The sequence below is a fragment of the Aythya ferina genome, assembly GCF_964211825.1.
Source record: "Aythya ferina genome assembly, chromosome: 4".
NCBI classification, from domain to species: Eukaryota; Metazoa; Chordata; class Aves; order Anseriformes; family Anatidae; genus Aythya; species Aythya ferina.
This window is the reverse complement of record NC_140300.1, coordinates 57558113-57583354: the sequence shown is the minus strand read 5'-3', so window position 1 is coordinate 57583354 and position 25242 is coordinate 57558113. Positions and strand designations below refer to the sequence as shown.

The following is a 25242-nucleotide window of genomic DNA, read 5'->3' as shown; positions in this document are numbered from 1 at the left end:
ACATAACAGTGCAAATCTGCTTTCACTCAGCCTCTCACTTAAGTGAAAGTCTATTTGCCTGAGTTGACAGAAGGCATGCATCCTGTCAAGCAAACGTAGCAATCCGCAGCCACTAATGTCACACAGGCTTCTGCTGGTCTCTTGCAGATAAGGAAATCAATGAAACTATCATTACTGACCAAAAATAAAAACCAAAAGCCTAAAGCAAAGCAAGGATAAAGTGGATCTGGTATGACAGAACATCAAAAGAAAAGTACACAACATATTCTACATATTCTGAAAAACTGTGGCATGTTCTATGTTCTTTACATTAGTTCTTTACTGCAGCCAAGGCATACCAGATTTTTGCCATCTCAAAAACAAAACAAAACAAAACAAAAAAACAGCAGTCGGGGTAAGAAAGACAAACTAGTTGCTAACTTAGTAATCACTACAACGCATTTGCAATAGAGAACAGTTTTTCTTAGGAAGGTCTCCACTCTTTCTCAACATGCACATGATTACAACAGAACTAAAGCAGGAAACCTGAGTAGAAGGTATTCACATTGAACAACAAAAGTCATAGTGTAGTACACAACAGCACTCACCTGCTCAAAGAAGATACCGCAGCACGCCTCCATTTGAAAACACACAGTCAATGCTGAAAGGCTCAGGAATCCCACCATCCTTGGAGAGGAATTTTAGGGCCTGATTATCAATTTACTATGGTAACTAAGAGAGGTCAGCAACCTTCTCTCTTTCACAAAGTGCCAGATGATCTCTCCACTGAGGCAGCTCCCACTTCTGCCATCATACAACCAAACAGGGACATATTCCTCTTTTCATTTATTTCACAACCTAAAATCTGGGTTGCCATTAAGTGCCATGTGATGGTAAAGGACGCATTTTACCATCGTTTCCATAGTCTTGTGCATGTTTATACACAGGAAAGAGCACTGAGAAGAGCAAAATTACATTTCAGACGCACCTTTAGAGAATACTGAACGTTGAACTTATATGAAATCTTTGACCTGAGATTTTTGAACAAAATGAATCAAATTGATGTGCAGCTCCAAAGCAAAAGCATTCTGCTTTCTCAGATAGTATACCATAATGTCAGCAGTGAATAAATAGTGTAGCCAAAGGAAAAAGCACTAAACCAGGAAAGTAATTTAAAAATGTTTTCATTTACTCAAAAGAATACAGCATTTGATGACCATTTATACAAACCAGAAATCTCATAAAAGTACAGATATAAAATATATATATTACAAAATGTTTTTCCTTGGATTACCAATCCTTGAACATTTATTAAAAAAAAAAAAAAGTGATGAGAAATGGCATTTGTTTCCAGCTGGAAGAAACTGATTCTATTTCTACCTGCATGATTTGGGCAAATAACTAAATTTTTCTCATTCTTGTTTGCAACAGCTTTTCTGCCACATCCACGTAAACTGCTGGTTCTGATGGAAGGAGGAATCACTCACTGTGCATGCACACAATACTAATACCCAGGGACATGATCAAGGCTGCGATCTCTGGGCAGAACACAGTTCCAACCTCCTCTTTGACCTTCTCATTTGGGCCTACACAAAGAAGTATGAAATAATGCTTTCATTAATAAGTACATATCTTTGTGTTAAAACTTTGAAGGTGAAGGCTTGGATTTAAAAAAAAAAGTCTAATTTGTAAAGTAGCAGACAATATTTCATAAAAAATATTAAGAAGTAAATGTCACCATGCATGTTCAATTATTCAAGATCTACAAATATGTTTGGCCTGACAGGGAAAACACTGCTTCCTGTAAACACAGTTTATCCCAGCAGTTCTCCAGTAAATGACACATAGAATTGTTTAAGAAACAGTTAATTTTATATCAAAAGAATTAAAGGAAAAATAGAAATTAGGGACAGACAATATTTACAAGAGATCAACTGTAATAAGCAGACAGAGTAAAAATTCAGAAATGTTAAAAATAGGAGTTAAATAGGAGATGCGTCAAACTCCTGCTTAAAAGTACAAGTTTTATATATGACTGATGTCTGGGTGGACCGGAACATCTTTAACACTGAGAAAATATGAAAAAAAATGTGAACAGGACTTCATGGCCTGAACATAACTTATTTGCTTCTATACGTAGAATAACAATTCCTTAAGGAAAGGCAGAAAGAGAAGGAATGCCTGAGAAGAAAGTGCAGAAACATCATCTTGACTACAAAAAGAGCAGTTACCTGAAACACTGGGATCTCAACCACTTATTTCATTTTGCTCTAATTTTTAATCTAACCTCTGGTCAGACAACTTTAGAACAAGTCAATACTGTAGCGAGGTGGGGGTTGGTCTGTTCTCCCACGTGCCTGGTGACAGGACGAGGGGGAATGGGCTTAAGTTGCGCCAGGGGAGTTTTAGGTTGGATGTTAGGAAGAACTTTTTTACCGAAAGGGTTGTTAGGCATTGGAATGGGCTGCCCAGGGAAGTGGTGGAGTCACCATCCCTGGAAGTCTTCAAAAGACATTTAGATGTAGGGCTTAGGGCTATGGTTTAGTGGGGACTGTTAGTGTTAGGTCAGAGGTTGGACTCGATGATTTTGAGGTCTCTTCCAACCTAGAAATTCTGTGATTCTGTGATTCTGTGAATACAGGCATTCTGGATGATCACAAGGCTCCGCAGAAACTGCACGTTTTTTGCCACACGAGGTACTAGTTGGCAAATTAAGCATTTTAATCTTCCATTCAGTGCAGAAGGCTTCTGTTTCTTTCTAAGCTACATTAAGAAGCAATCTGAAATCTCTTGCGTGAGGTCGAAGGATTTCTCTGAAAGGATTTGTAGTAATGCTGTGAGCCTAAAAAATATAAAACTCTGTTAATTGTGGTAGAATCTGAAAGACACTCCCATACAATATATGAGTTACTGCCATCAGCCTCCTCAGATCAGTACTTGCTGATCCATCTTTATTCTCACAGCACCTTTTATGTGATTATTACAATCAGATAATTATTTAAACTCAAGGAACTTCCAAACAAAAATTGTTACCTACAAGCACTTAAATAACCTTGTCATGATTGTAAATATTTTTACTGAGATTTCAGTGTATAAGAGGAGGGGACATCATTTTCTCCCAAGGCATAACAACCAAAGGTGCTTTTCAGGGTTCTTAGCAGTCAGCTTGGGCCATCTCAGACCGAGTAGTGAGAATGAACATCAAAACAAGGCACAACAGATCCTACCAAGTACATCCATTCTTTTATAATGAGATGAGTGCTCTCCCTGAGCACTTTATTTCTCCACTGTAGAATGAGTTAGTAGGTTTTATTGACCTTTCACTTTCCAAGTGATTTTTACCTGGCCTACCTATCAAAAATCCTTACCTGTCCCTCTATGGTTAGCAAAATCCATGGGAGTCAGTGATCTTTTCTGAGGTGTGTCTGTCTGTAAAAAGGAATGAAATACTATTAGATGGTACAGTATTCTTACCTGCTGAAATGGTTTGACAATCTATTTTTTATGGTCTAGTCCAGCACAGTCAGCCCAAAGTGCAAAGCTATAAACAGTACTAAAAACTGCACACTTCCATGCAGATTGCCTCAAAGGATCTGTTTAGTACATTACACCCGAGGAAATCTCTTCCTCATACACTGGTCGTGCTTTATGTTCATATTCTCCCAAAGCCTTTTAACATCCTGCTGTGTAGAGGGAGCAGGAATCCACGTACACTGGAAATTAGGAGACACACATTTAATGAGACCTTCTATAGACCAACAATGGATATAACATTCTTCACTTTTCCATACCTCTAATTACACTGTAACATACCCTGAATGTATGAGTTGTGTTGGGCCTTGAAAATTGATCAATAACAACAGTTCGTTCTCTGAGTGGCCGCTGTTCTGTACTGCCAGGCACTGCGCTTGACACTCTGCTATAAGCATATCTTCCTCGATGCTGAAAGAATTAGAGAGAGAACTGAGAGAACGCAGTGACTGAATTGTTTAAAAAAAAAAAAAAAAAAAATGTTCTCACTCACCATGAGCACTGAATTAAAGTCATTTAAACCTACTCATGTTTTTCATACAGATTTGAGCCTTTACCTATACACCAATCTATAAACCCTGAAGGCTTATATTAGAAAAAAACAACTCTACGTGTGTCTCAATTGAAAACAGTGTTCAGAAGTGAAATAATATCACAATGCCAATTTAGTTCTGTTCTTGTTACTTATTATTTTTTCTATTCTTCTTAAGTAGGCCAGAATCAATTTGATTTATATTATTTCAAGACAGTATTATCTTCTAGTTCTCACAAACTAACAAAAAGAACAAAATACTGAAAAAAGCTATTTAAATCTGGATACACAGAAATACAAATCTCGTTGTTTGGCTATTTGTTTATTTTTTTTTACTCTGTTTTCAGATAAAAGTTTTTACTATTTTTTTGGTTTTTGTTTAAGGCCTTTGAACTGTTGTCTCTTGCATTTAAATGTACCCCAATGTACTACACATTAGCACATTAAGACCAGGTATTAGGTAAGAACCAGCCTGAACTGTAGAATTGCTCATTTCAACCAGTGATGCAGAACAATTTGCTTATTTTCAAACAGCTTGAGGTTCTTTACAAGTACAAAACAAACACTACTTACATAGTTCTGTTGTAATCGAGGGACTGAAAGATACTGTTCAACAGCCTCTGAGTTTATTGGTGGTAACTTGTTTTGGGCCGTATGTGCACCACCAGAAGATAAACGATCCAAGCCAGCAACCCTACAGAATTTTAAGGGATTCTCTTTTACAAAAATTCACATTTAAATCTTCTTCACTGCAGTAATGTGAAATTATTAAGCAGTTCATTTCTTAATAGAGCTTGGCTACAGAAATTAACAGCACTTAACACAGAAACAAAAAATAAAACAAAGTGCCTCTCCTCAAAAACCACAGTTCTGCATGCTATATTTTTCTCTCTGAATTCTAGTATCAATAATAAGTCTTGTGCTAGTTCTCAAGGTTTTTGCTAAATCCTTCACTATTGAAGGTTCAGTAAAGTTCTGAGGAAAGCAAAAAATAAAATGAAAAAACTCACAATTTAGTCCCCCTAAGGATTTCATCATTGTACATATTAGGAGCTTTTGAGGAGAGTTGGTCAGAAGTGAGAGAAGGTAACCTACGATGGCTTGGTAGCTTCCTAGAAGATGCCGGCAGTACCCGAGATGATGAGAGAACACAGTTATCAGCAATTCTCTCCAGTCTAGTACGCACTGAATTTGGAGCACTGGAGCCATTCTTGTGTGGTTTGTCTTGCTCATTCCTAGGAAAAAAGAAAGGAGAATGAGATATGGAAAGATGAGAGAAAAAGGTAAAAGTATTTGTTATATTTCTTGAGCATCATTGTAACCCTCTGAAAATCTAAACATTGTCACACTGGTGATGCACACAAAGATGGATGACTTTTTAGACCTGCAAAACATCTTTCATGTTATTTGAATTATGCTGCATTTTAGAAATTTTCCTACCAACACTTACTGTATTTTTTCTGCTGTGGCAATGTGCCTCTGTTGGAGTGGTTTTGCTTGAATTGTCATCACACCATTCAAATCACTACAGAAATTGCTGGAGAAACGGTGAACCTAGTAAAAGCAACAAATATACATTAAATTTTCTTTTTTTGAGAGAAGATCACAAGAAGCACATACTTAGAAGATATTTTACTTGTTTATTTAGAGAAGCTTCTGTTAGAATACAAGTTAGAATTCTGTTAGAATACAAGTATCAGGTGAAGCAAATACGTTGTTTTACTTATTTCAAAAAATCTTACAAACAAAAGTTGGGGAAATTAGTTATTGAATTGAAATTTAATTTGCAATATAAGCTTCAGTTGAAACTGAAATTCAGTTCTCAGACTTTCCATTTTCCCTCAACACAGTCCAACTCTGGGGTACTGAGTCTGAGCATTACTTATCTGAGCATTTTACTTCTTTTGGCTGCTGGGACCACTACAGAGCCAAGTATGCCAATGTGTTATGCAATCTCCTCTGCGTTTCTTATCTTGTTACCTAACAAATGTTGAAAAAGATCAGATGGAATAGAATGAAGTTGCTTGCACTGAATGCACAGACAGAAAGAAAAAGAAAAAAAATAAGCCACAGAAGCAGTGGTTGGAAAAGAACAAAAATGTGCAAAACCGGAGCAAAGGGACAAGGTAGGAGGCAGCAAGCAGAACAACTACAACAAAAAAAAAGTATTTTACCAATACAAATACAAGCTTCCATGAAGACAGGTATGCTCTAATGCCAACACTGTGGTGTACTGCAAAGTCCTCATTTGAGAGAAGCAAAGGAAAAGAAAAAGAGTGAGTTTGAAATACACAGGGTTACAGCAACTGAAGCTGCTGTTTCACATCCCTGCAGTCCAGGGAGGAAATTGAATTTGTTATTTTAATTCTACGAAGAGCATAAGACTCAACCACAATAAAAGCAGAATTGTTTTCTCAGGAGGGAATACAGACTTTTACAGAATACAATTTGAAAAGAAAAATAAATAAAATAATAATTCCAAATCAACTTCAGCAATATCTTAGTGGTAATGGTGCCCTTAGGAACCACAAAATAGGAACAAGCAATAATGGGAGAGAAGTACAACTTCCCAGAATGCTGCTTGAGGTTATTTTTACCTGCAGTGATGAAACAGAATGAGATCCAAAAGATACACTTCGTGTTTCAGAGCCTCTGGAAAGGGGGACACTGCCAGCATCTGCTGTAACTCGACCAACAGGCAAAAGTGGCAGTTTGCATGTAATAGCTTTCAGTTTCTCCACCTGTTTGTCCTCTATACAAAAAAAAAAAAAAAAAAAAAAAAAAAAAAAAAAAGCAGAGGGAATAAGAGCAAATAAGGGAGAGAATGTGTTGATCCTAGCAATATGAAACTTCACGGTAAATAATTTCTTATTAATTTTCCATAATATTTAAGTTGCCACAATATTTAAAAACCTACCATAAATATGTTTTTTTAAAACATGTCCTATTTGTTTATGCTTTCTCTGACAATGAGAAACAAGCGCTGATCTATAAGGATAAAGTTTGGGGTTGTTTTTTGTTGTTGTTATTTTTTAAAAGTACTTGTAAAGATTCTTAGAATTTTATTTTAAAATTCCCAAATAATTTTTTCAAGCAGAAAAAAAAAATATTTACAGAAAAAGAATAATCCATACTAAGAAAAAGAAAAATCCATACTTTTCTGTCAGCAGCTAAATACTTTTTTTTTTTTTCAGGAGGTGGGTATACATCATCATCTTATTTCTATTATAAACTCAAATCACAGAATCACAGAATGGTGGAGGTTGGTAGGGACCTCCAGGTATTATCTAGTCCAACCCCCCTGGTATTTGGTAAGCTATGGATTTGTTATAAGGTGATGCCCTTCATAAAGATAAAGGATCTAATCTGTCCTCTCCAAACTATAACATTAACCTAAAATACATACTTGGGGTGTGAAAAACCCTTTTCTACTTCATTTAACATATGAAACATGATGTTTAGGTGCTGAAAGTATTCTGAAAAATTCTGCCTTTTCTTTTTTTTTAGATTTAAATTTGAGGCCATGTGTAATTTCCAGTGCTTACACCCAGATATTCTTCTGCTATTGTCCTTTTAAAATATATTGAAAGAACTAAAATCTCCCTCAGCCTGTAGCAATAACGTATGCACACCGAGGAATAGTTTCACTTCTACTTAGTTTTCCTAGCTTTTGCTTTTCTTGACCACAGTCTGTTAGTACTCCAAAGGGTATATATATATATTACATAATATACATTTTATATATAAATGTATATATGTGCATCACCATTTCTTCATCCCACATCAAACACTTGAACTCCTGCACTGTCAGCAGGGCTGTCTCTCTCTCTGTAACAATCTGACTGTGATTCTCTTTATTAACAAAGCTCAAACACTGAGAATTAGAAGACTTTGATTCTTACATCCCAGATTCAGACCAAGTTGTCAGTGAACGCCTTCTAACTGTGCCAATTGGTGATTATGATTTAAAACCAACCAAACAACAACAACAACAAAAACATGGTCTCCAGAAATGGAGTTATTTTGGTCAATCTTATGCCTTTTTTTAAAAACACTTCTAAAGCAAAATTCAATGAAAAATAATAGATTTTTTTTATTATTATTTTGTTAGGTGCATTTGTGGGTTGGCTTCTAGTAAAGCATTACATACATTATAATGCTGTACTACAAACACAACTATCTTAAAATACTCACATTCCCCAAGCTTTATTCAAGGGAAAAAATATTTTTGTCAAGTTAAATTGTATCAACAGTGTATCTCAAAATATCATATACCTCTGATATTGGTTTCCCATTTTTTTTTAATCAGTTCCTCCAGTATTCCAATTACATTGCTCCAGATATGGTCAAATACTTCAGAAGCCACAACATCTTTGATACAGGCATTGGGAGAAACAGGGGGAATGCCATGCTTACTCCTCTTCTCAGCAAGATGTATACTCTTTTGTTCCAAACTCTCATCACTAATAAATGAAGCCATTTGAAACAAATTACCAAGGATTTTGACTGTTTTCTTTTCTTTCTGACATACTCAATAAATAGAAACATACACATGGAAGAAAATAGATGTAGATCACCAAAAATAAAAAAAATTAAAAAAAAATCAAACATACCAATCACCTATGCAAACAGTACCAATCAAATATATATCATGTTTTCTATTTCTTTTGCTTGCAAGTGAATAATAATATATTTTAAAAATCAAGGTATTACAACAGAAAGAAATGCGGCTCTAAAAGAAACAACTCTAGAAGGAAGACACTTATTCATTTGAGATGAAATCCTATGCCTTTTACCATAAAGGAACTATTGTCTGTTGCATTTGGCAGGAGGACCATCACACAAAATACTTCTTTTTTATTAGGTCCTGTGTACCTGTATATATCTACAGCACTCCGTTAGTGATCAAAATCAAACAACTTTAAAGGATTTCTGCTGCCTCACATGAATACCAGAGCCCATGACCTCTTTTCTTTCCCCTACTGTGTGGACAGTTACTTTTTTTTCTTCCTATTTACATATGGAATTATGGTGTAGCAACACTTCCTAATTTGGTCTTCTAATGCACTTCCCAGGAAGAAAGTTTTAACCTATACATATTATATATATATATAATATATATATATATTACGGTATCATATTTTCTTTTAAGGAAATGCATTTTTTCCTGAGATTACAAGGATGATCCCAAATTCATAATGGTTTCTACTACCTCCCTTCCTATTTTCAGTCACTTCTTCCTCAAATTGGACTGCAGTTTGAGGACTGCATTCTGAGACTTGTCTGTATGGTCCAACTCACAAAATGACCAAGCTATTTTCATAGTACGCTTTGTAATGCCTAATGTTTTAGTTAGGAAGAATAAAAATATTTTGGGATTGCATCTCAACAACAAAACAAGAAACATGATATCAGGAGTCATGGAGTAGAGAAACACACCTTCATCTGAGTCCCTCTCCCAAGCTTTTTGCTTACTCGGTAAAACAAAGTGATACATCACTTCTAGGAGGACTTTCAATCCTCATTTCAGCTTCCAAAAAGGCAGGTGCCCACACCCTTTCTTTCAAAAACAGGATTAGAAGTGTCTGTCTGGATCTCACTTTGCCTGGTTCCTCAGTTTTTCGGAACAACCATATATTTTCCTGTAAGTGTCTCAAGCTTGAGCACAAAAAGTTATGCTTTGTGCTCTACTAAAGGTTCCTCCTCACAGAGGCCTTTTAGAAAACAGACTGTAACAGTCTTTCTTCTACCCATTTGCCTTCTTGCTTGAAAATTCAACTGGGCGTGCCACAAGAAAACTTGGTTGCATTTTTGAGAAGACACTTGCATTACTCATCACTCGAGAATGTCCTAAATGCTGGCTGTATCCTGTGTCTCTTTTTGTAAAGATGTTCTATGATGCACAAAAAGGATTTAAGATTCATTAGGGCAGACGGAGAACAGATCCATTGCAAAGACCCTAAACAACCTGGTGGTCAAGGCACTCACCTGCAGAAAGGGGATTCCGTCATTCTACTCCCTGTCTCAAAATTAGTCACTGTATTGAATCTCCATGCACAAAATACCTCAAATCAACCAGTGGTTAAGGCATATTCCTCTTACAGGGGAGATGTGAGTTTTAAACCACTAGAAAGACAACACAGCTTATCTTCCACATGCCTAGTGAGTGCTTTGACCATTCTGCTATTGAATACAAGTACAGAAGGAACCATATTTTACAGAAGAGAAACCCATTTTATGAACCCTGACCAGACTCAATGACAATTTTTCATGATATTCAAAAACACATATATCTGTTATTTACAGCTCATTGTTGTCAAAGGCAAGATATTCTTCTACTTTTCCATCCGCATCATAGATTTCTTCTACCAGGAACGAATACATGGACGAGTCAGAGGCAGAAATCATAGTGGAAACTAAATCTAGTGATTTGTGTACTGGAGGTGCTGTTGGAATCAGTTTAGAGCCTGAAATGCAGAGCCTGAAAAAATATCAACAAAATTATAATTAAATAATCAAGGAAAGAAGAAAGTGCCTATTTAATTATACTGAAATGCTTCAGTAATATAAAAGTAATATTAGTACAAAATTTCTGAAAAGAGAAGATCAAAATTAATCTTAAAAAAAAATGACATACTCTTTTATATTAATAGTACATTCACGGAGGCCAGGTAAACACTTAGTATTCACAGAGCTATCATTTGGGCTCTCAAAATGCTGAAAGCCTTCATCGTTTGGTGACAGGAGCTGCTTTCCTATAACCCTGGGGAAAAAAAGAGGAGTGAGAGAGAGAGATCTTAGACGGAAATCCACTGCAGGTGCAAATATCAAAAATACAAATATCTGTAAACAGTGGGCAATGCAAAAGCATAGCTTAATTAAAATTGCTTTGAATAAGCACAGTATGGAGCAGCCATACAATACACTGCCCAGTATTTAAGTCATTAAAGTTAATCTCATTTATGAAGAGGAGATGCTAGCATACAGCTTTTAAGAGCAAATAAAGTCAAACTTATCAGATCGCTATAAAGGTGGATGAAGTAAAAAAATCGTTCTCCATTTTATGGATGTTTATTCATAATTACACTTTATGAATGTTTATTCACTTTTACAGCATCTATAAAAAGGAAAAAGTGGATTAATGCTAGTGAAAATTGCCTCAGATTCACTTGATAGGTGTATCTTATTCCTAAGAAAGTGTGACAAGCTTTCTTAGTAGATTTCAGTTTAATTTGCAGAGGCTTATGACTAGTAAATACATATAAAAGCATTAAAAACATCACTGTTATTGAAAAATTCATTTTAATGGTGTTAAAAATTATTAACTAGAATATAGGCACATGAAGGTCTATGTCTAGAACAGCCAAGAGACACCACACCTCACTAAGAATGACATGCCATCACTTATGAAGGCAGGAACAGTCCACAGCAGTGCAACACTGACTTCTGTCCTCTGTACTGTAACAAGCAGTCATTGCTCTACCTGGACATTTTTCACATCTATGTAAAATAATTCTCATTAATCATACATGCATCCTTGTATCTGTTCAGCTAGGTGTTGCTGGGCTAATATCATACATTGTTTCACACTGATATATATAGCCTACATGCAGCATATTTGAAGCATGTGGTTGCCTTCATTTTTTATTTATTTTTAGGAGAATCAATAAAAGAATTAGCACTAAATTTATTGGGATTTCACAGTATGCCTTCACTTACAGTAAAAACAAATGTTTCTTTTTAAGATGTATTCTTTAAGTAGAAAAAGTCATTATGAAAATGGTGCATTATTTTCTTCTTTTCATCTTGATAAAATATCTTTGCTTGCAATCATTGTATTAATCAGAATAAAGCACATTGACTGCTTAGTGCACAACCCCCCAGAATTACTGTTTAACTGTGGCACAGCTCAGTCCCAGAGATCCACATTTGATTGCAGAAGTGTTACTGATACAATACATCAAGAGCAGTTCATATGAGGATAGCCCAAAAATTCAAATTAGAGGGATAACTGGTTACAACAAGTACCAGCAAGAAATTTCCTTACCTTAAATGAAGAGACCGCTCAACCCAGTCTGCACATTCTGCCTGCAGGCTCTGAGTTTGGGAGGTCACTTTTCCTTCAAACAGCATTTCATCAATATCCCAAAATAGCTGTTGCACTCTCTGTGTGTTGGCTTTATCAAATTCCTAGAGATAATAATAGTTGCCAGCAAACACATATAATGATATTAAAAAACAATATTTGAAGAACAGGACAACTTAGACTTGGTAGGTATCTCAAAATGGATCTTCAAACCACCTGCTTTGGTTCATATGCTGCAGTACAAAAAGAAGAAGTAGGTGGCATGGTGGCATAACCTCTTCATTTTTTTTTAAAACATATCAACTGCACTGATTATCAATTTGCAAACAAAACTGTTTAAATATTCGATTAATGTACTTAATCAGAAGGTTGTTATGGTTGAAAGCAATTAACTGTTCTAATAGGATGTGCTGCATGTCCATTTTCTGAAAATAAATAAATAAATAATAAAAATAATCTTTTCCAGAATATTTAAAATATACTGTAAAAGCTTCTTTGACATACATCATCCCTCCAGGAGTAAACAGAACTTCTTTCAGTAGATAACCCAGTAGTACAGCTTTTTATTTCAGACCAAGAATTATTCAAGTCTGTGGGTGTTGTATGACCACTAGATGAAAGCGATGAAAGCGTTTCACTGTGAAAAGAAGACAAATTAAAATGAAGAATACAATGGTTTTCTATATAAACATTTTAAAAATAAAGCAACTGATCCCATAAACAGACAGTGATACATATTCCTGTTGGGTGCATGACTTTCAGGACATGCTATTAGAGCTGATATAAAGAGTTTTAAGTGAATGCTTTTAAGCACAGTGCAATGGGTACTTGCTTCTATTGGTACCAGTTAGTGCCTTAAAGGCAATTTCTTCTACTGTATTATGCATTTGTATTTATGTATACCATTGTAACCATAATGACACTCTAGAATACACACAGATATTCCAATACTTGCATACATACACATAGATGTACCTACATTTCCACCTCTAACAATTATTTTGTTTTCTTCAGTACAGTTAATGGGCAAACAAAAACTACATGTTAAAGATAACATAAGCCCTCTTTAACTCCATTAGAAGCTATCACGAGAAAATGATACAAAACCAAGCATTAAGTCTCTACAAATGTTTTGATTAGCATGAAGCTACATATCCATACAAAGTGGCTTTTATTCTGTTAGACCTGGTAGACTTTAAAACATGAGCTCTGGGATTTCAGCTTCTCATAAAGCTCAAGTTGGTTCCTGCGAGCCACCACCAACTCTGGGATACAGCAAAAGCCAGGGCAGTCAGACACGTGGGCCTGGCAAATCCTAACCAATGTCAACTGGAATGAAATTTCTTGAAAGTTAACTGACCTGCAAAGCTGGTTTGCGTCATTTGCATTTAACCATGAAGTCTGACTTCCCTTCCAGGCTTAATTTCTGCCCTTCATTATCCTCTGAAAACATGCAAGCCCATAACACAAACCACGAGTAAAATCCAAGCCCACTAAATAATGATTTAGGTCAATTAATACCCTAAATGCTGTGTGATCTGCACATTTCTATACGTTAAGAGGAATTACCCAGCTGTCAGAAGCAGAAAGAGAAAACAAAGCAACATATTCTAAGCAGGAAATATACAAAATATTAAGTAATTTACAGAACGCAAAGGTAAACAGATGTTTTCTTACTCTTACAAAAATAAATAAATATGACTAATATTTAGAATCCTGAACATAGCTATCTCAGCTGATTAAACTGCTGTTTTACTTGCTAGTTCAAATAATTTCAGAAGTCAAATTCCTTACTTTATAACTGTAATTCATGAGAATGACTAAAAGCATGACTGGTGAAAATTAATACCAATCTTGAAGTAAATATTTAAGCCAAGAGTCCATTAATGAAGTACTTATTCAGAAGTTAATGCATACCAAGTGTAGTTATTGATGGCTTCCTGCACATTTCTCTCAAAAACTGCTGGAAGAGATTCTCCACTTTTTCCTGAAAGACACTGATTTGTGGAACTTCTGAACAGTCCCTTCCTTAAAAGAAAAAAAAAAAAAGACATTAAAAATAAGACATAATTTCTTAAAATTAAATAAAGTAAATTAAATTTCTCCACTGGAGAAAGCCAACAGCAACTCTTGAATTTTTCAATCATAGAATGGTTGAGGTAGGAAGGGACCTCTGGATATCATGCAGGATACCTGGTACCACTTGCCCAGGGCCATATCCAGGTGACAATCTTATTCATCGTAGATAAATATTTGCTTGAAACTATCTGGCTTTAAAATGGCTTTTATTTTACCTTATTTACATGTAAATTGAGACTTATTTTACTCCACATGTATTCTACTTCAATTTTGCACTTTAAACTTTGCAATGAAGCACAATTGCTTCATTTGCAATGAAGCAGCAGCACCTCACTACTCCCAGAACAGAGCATAGGCACAGAATAGCAATTGTCCATACAGTAATTATTTAACTGTGTTTCTGCTTGACCATTAACCCAAAGCCAGCTTTCTCAAATGTACATCTGCATAAAAAGCTACATATATGTAAAAGGCAAGCAAACAGTGGTTTTAACTACGACTATGAATACTCAGCGTGGCTGTCCTGTATAAGTGAACTGAGCTGTTAGTACAACATCAAGAAACATGGGCATATACATGTGGGCTCAATATAAAACCAAGCCAAAGGCTTTCTATTACTATGCCTTTGAAGCATAAAATAAAATATCATAATAACAAATAATAACAAATTCTAGAACCTGAATTTTTGGTTCTCCAAATACCTGAACACGTTCAGATTTTGAAACCTTATCTTTCAAACCACACTGATGAGTAATAAAATGCAGTAAGGAACAAGAGTATCTCCATCTTTATTACTAGTCTTAATTGAATACCTTTTAAGAGAGGAAAAGACATTTAGCTGACACTGTTAATAGCTATACATTTCTGTAATTTGACTAAATTCCATCCTAAATAAGCTAAACCCATCTCTTCAAAATAAATATATACAGATGTGTCAAAATGTTGCTCAGAAGCACTTTTAGAGTAACAGATTACTCCACCTGTGGAACTGCCTATTTTCATCCCATAAAATCCTCAGGTCATAACCATGAATAGCAGCACGATTGCATCAAAGTACATTTGTGAATGAGTAACTGTATGGAAACAGCCCACAGTTTAGGAGTTCTCTTGATTTCTTTAACCAAGAACTATGCACTGGCCCTGCGACGGTTGGGATTTCTCAGCTTTCTTCCTATTCCTTCTTGTTTTTGTCTTGCATCTACACAGACTACAAAGATACAGACCTCAAAATCCAACTGCACACTCAAACAAACCACATCACACATCATCCTACTCCTGTGCCTTGGGAACCCACCAAGAACCCACCACGTTTGAACTTCTCATCAGGGAATAAACACTCTGTCTTGCAAATCCTTGGAGGCTGGGACAACAGCAAGAGAAGGCATCTTTGTGTGCTTGCTCTGACCTTCCTCCCTCATCCCTGCACATCTGCTTTGGGCCACTGTCAGAACCAAGGGGCCCCATGAAGAGTGGCAGAGCACAGCCCCATGGAAACTACATGTTTCCTGACACCAAGCCCTACCTCGCCAGCAATAATGGTGAGCCCACAGCCCACCTTACCACGTGGGAAGCTGGTTCACTCCACCCTTGTGCATCCCTCTCTGCCATTTCATTTGCCACATTATTGCCTGGGCAGTTTTCCACAGTCTTTCTCAATTTTTTCATAGCTGATTCTTGCCTTTAGTGCCTTTCCACAGCTCACCCCCTTACCCGGTCAACTAGCTTGAATTGCCCAGGACCCAGCACAGACCCCTGTGAAACACCACTGGAGGAGGGAGCTGTGTGCTTCCTGCTGCAGTGACCTGCCCAGGCAAGAAACCCCTCTTGCATCCCAGCTGCTTCATTTACTGGGAAGTCTTTCAGGAGCCCCACTAACCACATCTCCTGGATCTATAAGGATCTTCACAGAACCTCAAGTGCTTTTCTGTTGGCTTCAAGGGCAACCTGAAGCTACAGATGCACAAAACAAGAAATACCAATGAAATCTCTGTGAAAAGATACATATAGATGGCATAGAGCGGGGTATAAGATGTAGCAAGAAAGCCTTCCTGCTGCATCACCGCACTGCACACACCCGTGTTACTCCGGGGAGCACATGACTCCAGAAGCCGAGCCAGGAACTGACTGCAGAAAGCCCCCAACCCCCCCCATAGCACCCTTCCCCAGCTCTGGGACCAGCAGCAGCCGGTTCCTGACAGCTCCCCGGCCCTCCCCGATGTCCCTGCAGCCGCACACAACCCGGGAGCCACAGCCTCAGCAGGCGGCGGCGTTCATCTCCCAGCTGCAAAACCCAGTCTCCCCACGGCCCCCTCACTCACCCCACGACGAGGAGCCCCCGCGGGTCAGCGCCCCTGGCCCTGCTCATGGGTGCGGGCACGGCTCGGCACGGCTTAGCACAGTTTGGCACGGCTCGGCACGGCTCGGCAGCAGCCCCCGCCAGGCCTTCGCACCGCCCCCCGGCCCGCCCCGCGCTGCCTCGCCTCGCCTCCCCCCTGCTCCTCGGGCTGAAGAGGGCCTGGAAATGCCCTGCTGGGTAAAAGTCCGGTTGCTCCACTGTTCTTCGTGGCAGCAGAACGTTATTTTTCAGGGAAGCACAGCAATCTGGCAGTCATTGCCCCGCTGCCTTCTCTCAGACGTGAAGCCAGAGCTGCGCCCAGCGCTCGAGGTGTAGCACGTTGCAGTGAAATGATGCTTTCTGCCCTGCTCCACCAACTTATACAAAAAAGGTAAATTGGAAAAAAAAAAAAAAAAAAAAAAAAAAAAAAAAAACAATACCAGCTGCATTTCTCTAAGCCAAGCCTTTTCTTTTTCCCTCCCCACCAAGACAATGATAAATGTATAGGTGAGAAAATTGAGGTGTACGTTATTATTATTACCTTAATTTGGAAGCAGAGAGTGTTACAAAAGAAGATGCCAAAAAGTGGTCAGAGTTTAGAGAAATCAAGGAACGAAGAAAAAAATTACTGATTTTACTATCATGCATGCTCATCAGATCTTGCTATCAGATGGGTAAAATCCTATTTTGTAGCCTCAACCTCTCATGGAAGTATTTACTATATACGATCACATTCTGGACAGCATACAATATCTCTAATAAACATGCCACCTTGTTATCTTAAAGAATTCATTTTCTCAGATCCCCCATCTCCCTTACATGATCCTTTCTATTTTGCAAGTGTGATTTGTAACAAACGTATATATACTAAATCCATCATATTCTCACAACATCACATGCTTCCTTGTATTACCTGATACAATTCATTTCATTCATATTTTCACTTTTCACTGGTTGCTCCATCCCACACACAGTTTGTATAACCAAGAGATAACTATTAGGTGTATGACAGATTTATAGAAAACATTGATATGAGATTATAAAAATCAAAATACAAGCTCCCTGTAACATAAATATATCTACTGGAATGAAGTGATTTTGGTATCACTCCATCCTTTCTTACACTGATTTGGGTCAATCACCACCGGAGCCTATTTCTCTTCCTTCTATGAAGTGAAATAATAAATAGAAGTTGTACTTGTGACTCCACAAACCCAGCCTGCTTAAATATTCCTCTCTAAAGGGTTACTGCCAACACAGAGTCTCTTCAAGGAGCAGCTTCCTGGAAATGAATAGACCACTCATGATCACTGTCTTGTTCACTGGGTAGAATGCACAAAATTCATTACAAACAGCACGCTGCTTTATTGTCACTGCACAAACAGGCCCTCCTGCATCTCCCCCAGCTAATGCTGCTCCACCTGTGGAGCAGGGAAGAAACAAATGTGACCTGGCTTCCTTCTGAATGATGAACGATATTCCAGGCATGCAATGCAGCAGCTGAGTTGAACATTTACACCACGGGAAGTACAAAGTTCATTGGAAATACAAGCATCCTTCTCCCTCTAGGTGAGGCAGCCATCCATCTAACTTGGTTGCACTTGACCATGGCACACTTTTCCTGTGCTGCTTAACAAGACAGGTTTAACTGGGGGTTTTGTTGCTGTTTATTTTTAAGTAGACTCAAAGGACCTTTCAGAAGAGCATTTTTACCCTCTTGTCACAAGTTCAGTGACCACAAACTGCCAAGTGCAACAGACAATATTGAACATCATTAGCAGATCCTAGAGGAAGTGTGTCTGAAGACTGCTCTGTAGCAACAGCAGTCAGGGCTCAGGACAATTTATGACAGTGCCAAATTCTTCCTTCAGCAGTCTGGACATTTTTATGAGACAGACCCTGTGACCCTGAGAATAGCTGAAGCACTCAGTTTGGTTCAGTTTTAGTTACTTACTGGAGTACTGCAAAGGAAATGAAGGTACGTGACAACTGTGCCTGTTCTGCTTATACTCCCTACTCTTCAGCTTAATCAAAGTTAAGACAATTGCAACAATTCTTGAAAAGTCATTCCTGAAATAGTTCAGCTCAGGTAACTTCAAAGGATGCACAGAGAAAGAGACAGAATCATAAGAAATTTAATAGATCTTTCATCTAACCAACCACAGAAAATTGTTTTAAGATAGCTATAACATCTGTCTTGCCTTTTTGCTTAGAGATGACATGGCTTAATAATGGGGAAAAAATCTGCCTTGGAATGCGATATAGCAAATATTTACTTTCTAAGCTTCCAGCAACACAGTATCTTTATTATTATTACTGAAAATGCTGGAGGCTGTGAAGACTTGACAGCTAGCAAAATGCAGCATGAAAAGTCACAGCATGTCTGGGTTGATAAGCATCACTTCAGACCCAGAGATTATGTTTATTTTGCTCTGTTATCTATTAATGAGCATTTCTGTGCTTTCCTCTTTGTTCAAGGAAGTACTGACTTTATTTGAAGTTTGAAAATAAGGACCTTTATCAGAATTTTTCTTTCCTGATAGCCTTTTATCATAACAGCCAGTTTTGCCGAAATGACATTTAGTATCTTTGAACCTATATATGAATTACTAATGCTTTGATTATTAGACTTTTCCAGGAGTGTTCCAACAATTGAACTTTTAGTGATTTTTCAGGTGACAATCTTTTCAAACAGACCAAATTAATATAATCTGCCCCAATGCAAATTACCTTCATATGAAGCTAAAAATCTTTTCCTAAATAATCATGAAATTCACACCTGATTCAAAAGGAAGATAGCTTTGGAATATACTGCCTTCATTTCCAAAGATGAGTTATCTTGAAAGATTTTGCCAAAGGAATATCATCACTCATCAGTGTGACACAGCTAATCAATATACATCCTAACCAGGATGTGATTCTGCAATGGCTTGCAATGATGATGGTCTAAGTAGGCAAATGGCTTCCAAAAAGGCAATGATTAGATTTTATGTCTCAGCTTTGGGGAACTGCATAACAGCTATGAGGGAGTCCACAGGGAAAAAAAAAAAAAAAAAAAAAAAAAAAGTCTTGGCCGGCAGCGTGTCAAGAGCCCTGTGGCTCCAAATCACCATTCCTCTCTGCTTGCAGGTGGCAGAAGGTTCTCTCAGAACCTGAATCCCAAAGCACAGAGGTTCCTCGGGGCTTCCCAGCATGACCATCTGTAGGCTGTTCACCCTCCACAGCAGCCTCATACACACAGCATTCAGCAGTTGCACCTGTTTTACCCAAGACCTACTTGTCCTAGGGATACAGTCTTCATTTGACATGGTATCTGGAGTGAAGAGAAGAGAATGTAACTTCTTTAAAACCACAGACAACACAAACAGTAGCAAACATATAGTATCCTTCAGGGCTATTTCTAAAGAGGTGGAATAAAGTAAAACTGGACATAATTTTTAATTTTTTAAACTAAGTACTACTTAGACCGTAGTACTACATCCACCTAAGTGGAATGCTTAGTATTAGGCATTTTCGTACTGAAACCTGAAATAGATTTAAGGCTTTTGCAACCATGATCTTTGTTGCACCCTGCTCCTGTCTTCATAAGATAGAGAAACAGCGTGCTCTTCTGATTTTAAAGCTAGGCTTAGTTCTTAAAACTATCTGCATACACTACACTCATTTTATTCTTCTACTAATTTTGAATGCATTTCAAAACTATAAAGCCTTTAACATGGCATGAGCTTGGTGATTATTTTATAAATACATATATTTTATATTTCTAATATTGGTTCACTGTGAAAATGAAAACATAAGTATAATACTTGCTTCCAGAAAATAAACAATTTCTGAGAGCAAAACATGCATATTAAGTACTGCTCTTATTTATGGAAGTAAATCTGACTTTTTAATATAAATTATGAATAAACATTAAGAAAAATACTATCATCTTAATTAACTACAATAATAAAGAATGCTAATTAGCATCTTAGAGAAGGTGTTTTATTTCTTTAGATCTGATAGGAGGCATTTACTGCTGAAGGATCAAGTGTCTGTGAACAGAGACAGGGGAGAGTAGCAGCCTAACAAAACACTTGGAAGTGGTCCACAAGACTTTCCCCATGTCTTCTTATTACTCATGTACATTTGAAAACTCAGCTGATGTTTTTTCTTATAACAGACTCTGTTATGCAGATGAAAGAAGATCATGGAAACAGCTCTACAGTACACAGCAGTTTTAAGCATAACACTCTCATCTCTCCTAAACAACAGAGCCTATTATTAAAGGCAATAGGTAGGTTCTGGTCATCTGAAAGCAATACAAGCGCTTTGAGGAAAACTGGCATTCTTTGTTTTTAGCATTTTTAGCATTCTCTGACTAACTACTTGCTGGAAACTGCAGGAGACTTTACCAAGAAACTATAATTACATAAAATATTAGGAAAGGCTAAATATTACTTTTAGTTCCATCCATCTAGAAGAATACTGAAATCCTGACCAGTAGTATCATGTAAAATTAATAATACCTCTAAGCTCTTTTACACTTATTTGCAATGAAAAAATTGACAAAGGAAAACACCACATCATTGCATTTGCACTTTGAGGTCAGTACAACAGCTGCAATGAGAAGCAAAGTAATGCTACATTGCCCTGTATAGATTAATATGCATTATAGCATGAAAGGGATCTATTCCTATTAATGGTTAAAATAGGAGACATGGAAGCAGAGTTTCCATTCTCTTCTGCAGCTCATCAACTTGCCTATACCTGTACTTTCAAAGGTCGTCATTTTGAAGGCCAAATCTCGAGCTACTGAGAAACAAAAAATCTGGCAGTAGACAGAGACATTTTTACATCACAGATAAATCTACCTTTCTTGTACCACATTCACTGACAGGTTTTCCAGGCATTAGAACTGTCCTGAAACATGTAGAGCAGTTCAAGAAATTTCTACAAAATATTACCCATTCCTAAATAACATAACTGAAACCTTGTCTGATTTATCTTTAAATCATCTAATAGCTGTTATCTCCCATAGTTACCACAATGTTTTAGGTTACCAATAATCACATTTCTTAAAAAAGGTATCAATGTATCTCAGTTTCACCAACATGCTGTGGTAAGTGTAGCGTAAGGCATCACATCATCCTCCTAAGGATAATGTGACCTTATATAGCTTGTTTGTTTGTTTTTCACCAAACAACAGTAGTGCAGGTGGACTTTTCTCCTTAAAATAAAATAAAATAAAATAAAATAAAATAAAATAAAATAAAATAAAATAAAATAAAATAAAATAAAATAAAATAAAATAAAATCTATTACTGCTCCTTCAATGGGATTAGAAGGATATGAAATCAATATGTAAATAAACAGTAAATATAAAATCCTATAAACTACTGCTATGGTTTAGCCCTACACTGTACTAGGACTAATTTTGGTCATTGCAGAGCTGAGAAAATTGAGGAACTGAAATATTTAAAGTACCCAGGAAAGACAGGAAGAAATCAGTGCCAGATTTTCTCTATTTTGCTCTTTTCGATTGTTCCAGTCATTTCGATTGTTACTGACTTTCAGCAACTAAAGAAAAAAAAATGTAAAATACAATATAAATTACATTTTTTCTTTTATTAGCCAATCACTCCTAGTTAAATTGCTACTAATGAAAGCACAGTAGTCATTGACAATGTCTTCTCAAATATTTTAAAAACCAATACAACTTGTCACATAGGAATTTTGTTCAGATAAGCATAAAATTCCTCCATGTAACTATCAAGGACATAACACTGCATTCTGCAACTCACACATTCAAATCTGAACTATAGGCAAGGAATACTAAAGTTTTCAATATTTAATCAAGATGCTTCTTCTACAAGCTTAAGTGGAACCATCTAATTAAAAAATGCTAATGTGGAGGTATAGACTTTCCTTGTCAAAGTGTTGTATCTTATTCCTTCTACGTCCTTCTGGTTTGGTTTGCATTTTGTGTGCATGTGTGTGAGTGGTTTTGGTTGGTTGGTTTTTGTGTTGTGTTTTTTTTTTCTTTTGGTTTGTTTGTTTTTGTTGTGTTTTTGTTTTTTCAAGACAGACAATACCTTATCAGAATAAGCTTGACTGCTATGAATAAAATATTTGAAATGCTGCCATGCATACAAAAGTATAATGATTACGGAATAATGAGGGAATATCAGTTAGAATTGTTTCAGTAGTAACCTGGAATAAGCATTTTGCTGCACACAACCAGTCTTAATGTAATAAGGTTTATTCTTCATCCCAATACAAGCAAATAGTTAGAGTGTCATCCTTTTTTTTTTTTTTTTTTTAACAATAAAAAAATCAGCCCTTTAACAGGAATGCCAGCTCAGACAGCATTATACCCAGCTTTATTTCTGGTATTTAAAAAATAATAATAAAATAGTGAGAAATTACAGACAAACACTGTCTTGGTTCTAATATTATGTAAAAAAAAAAAAAAAAAAGCATCAAATACATTTTAAACAGAATTCTGTCAATACACCTCAAACCATATTAATCCCACTACTCCAGAAAGGCCACTATTCTACACAAATGCAGAAAAACGCTAAGCCTGAAGGAGCTTACAATTCATTCTGAAATAAAACCCACAACTTTAGGTGGAGGTTGGAGGAAATAAAAGCAGCACAGCAGGGAGGATGTTACCCTTCTTGTATTATTCTCACAAGTTACATAGCTTAGCTATCAGGCAATTACAGTATCTCAATTCATTTATTATTTGCTAAAATAAATGTAAAAATAACTTTATAAAAGTATTTATTTACAAATAGCCATTGGCAATGGTTATTTGGAGAAAAACAGACTACATCACCTTTACATGATGCTGACTTTGGGACTAGCAGCTACAGTTCAGAAAGCAATCCTAGAGTCATCACAGACTCAATACACGGTGACAGCCAAAGCCATCAGCAAAATGTTGGTCCACGCCAGGAAGGATACTGAAATGGTCCCTGCACCTCAAGGACAAGCAGCAATAAGAAAAAGGCTACAAATGTGATTAAGGGAATAGAGGGAAGGAAGGCTGGATAGGCTGGGACTATTCAGTCGGAGAGAAGGCTAAGAGGTGACATGCTCGAACTTTACAAAAACACAGAAGAGGCAGATAAATCAGAAGATGATCAAATTATTATTATACCCTGCTTGTGTTGCACTGGAGGCACTCCTTGAAATCAGTGAGGAATCAATTTAAACAGACATGAGCAGAAAAAATAAAAACAAACACTTTTTTCCCCTCCTTGAAACAGAACAGACAGTACCTTTCAAGATATTGTTGTTCCTAAAACTTATTGGCATGTTCAAAATCAGATGCATTCACAGACATCAGGCCCATAAACTGCTTCCAAAAGCATTGAACAGGTGCCCACCTTCTAACACACCTACTGTATCAACCGTGAGCACGGGGACGAACACAGCTTCTCTGTCAGGGGAAAGCCTGAGGACTGTAATACAAATTCTGCTACGTGGAAGCCATACATTAGTATTTTTTCTTCGGGGGAAGTACAAAATACAGTTCCAATGCAATAGCTTAACTATTATAGACTTTAGGCAGCTATTCTGCTTTACATTTTCCAGGAAACCTTTCTACGTTGGTTCAGCAAACAGCCACGAAGTGAGCCCCCCAACACACACCCTACATCACTCAGGAGCTCCACACGCCGGGCACGGGGCGTTTTTCTCCCACACCGCCCAGCACGCCCCGAAAGACCGGGGCATCCCCCGGGCCCGGGGGCTCTCCCGCTGCCGCCCCCTCCCCGGGTTCCTCCGGGGCTCGCACTCACGGGGGACTCCGCGGGCTGCGGGGTCCCTCCTCGGTGTCGCCCTCCTCCGCCGCCGCCTCCTCGCCGATGTCGGGCAGGGTGATGAGCAGCGCCCGGCCGCCCGCACGGCCCCCAGGCTCCATGTCCCCCGGGGCGGCGGGGCCGGGCCCGGCCGGGGGACGCCGGGGCTTGGCGAGGGCCAGGATCGCGGCGGCGAGCCCGGGAGGGGAGGACGGGGCCCTGGCCGGCTTTGACCCGGTCCTGGCCAGGCCCCGGGTCGTTGCTACGCCAAACAAAGCGCAGCAGGGCTCGCACCGCCCAGCAGCGAGGCATGGAGGTCGCCGTCGAGCCTACGCGTCCCATGGCCGCGTGGGGGTGTAGGGCGGCGGTGGTGTAAATGCTAGGGGAAAGGTCCCTAAAGGAAGCAGAGCTTTATTCCTCACCCTGCCAAAATGTCTTTCCCCATACCATAGTAAAATCAACCGCACTGAGCACTTAGTGTGTTTGTCCTAGCTGCGTGTCCCGTTTGGGAGTTTGCAAACCTACCATATCCTGCATTAAAACTTGGCACAGAACCTATTCTGAATGTCAATAACTTGTTAATTTCTCCCTGTCATGCAAGAACCACAGAAACAGGCAGGTTCCACCCCAAATCTACAGACTTGAGCATTCTACCTCACTTCAATCCTTTCGATATTCTTTTCAGTACCTCTGTAGTCCAAGGTAATATCTTCGATGCTACAAGTTTGATACTATTTTTCATTTATTTGATTTTCATCTCCTCAGCAAATCAGCATAGTATGGTCTGATGCTATCCACTGTCGAGAAACCAGACAGCTCAGATACATACTGTTAACCCTGACAGGACTTAAAACTCTTCACCAGAAGTAAACCCATTTATTTACTCTCAGTAATACTGAGAAACGTATGT

The 25242-nt window shown here is 37.8% G+C and overlaps 1 protein-coding gene across 3 annotated transcripts; it reads right to left on the bottom strand.

The window, feature by feature from the left end:
* Positions 1 to 1147: 1147 nt before the first annotated feature.
* FAM149A (family with sequence similarity 149 member A) lies at positions 1148 to 24582 on the bottom strand. Of its 3 annotated transcripts, none has more exons than XM_084517913.1 (14): positions 24333 to 24582; positions 14046 to 14156; positions 12633 to 12765; positions 12090 to 12232; positions 10680 to 10805; positions 10347 to 10523; positions 8318 to 8505; positions 6640 to 6794; positions 5493 to 5596; positions 5053 to 5277; positions 4616 to 4736; positions 3793 to 3921; positions 3348 to 3408; positions 1148 to 2821 (listed from the first exon to the last, which is right to left on the bottom strand). In XM_084517913.1, the coding sequence occupies exons 1-14, from the start codon at positions 24452 to 24454 to the stop codon at positions 2748 to 2750; spliced, it is 1869 nt and encodes a 622-aa protein (XP_084374039.1). In that variant the 5' UTR covers positions 24455 to 24582; the 3' UTR covers positions 1148 to 2747. The 3 variants fall into 3 exon arrangements, with proteins under 3 accessions (XP_084374039.1, XP_084374040.1, XP_084374041.1); XM_084517914.1 differs by lacking the exon at positions 24333 to 24582 and adding an exon at positions 16526 to 16619; XM_084517915.1 differs by lacking the exon at positions 10680 to 10805.
* Between the last annotated feature and the right edge of the window lie 660 nt (positions 24583 to 25242).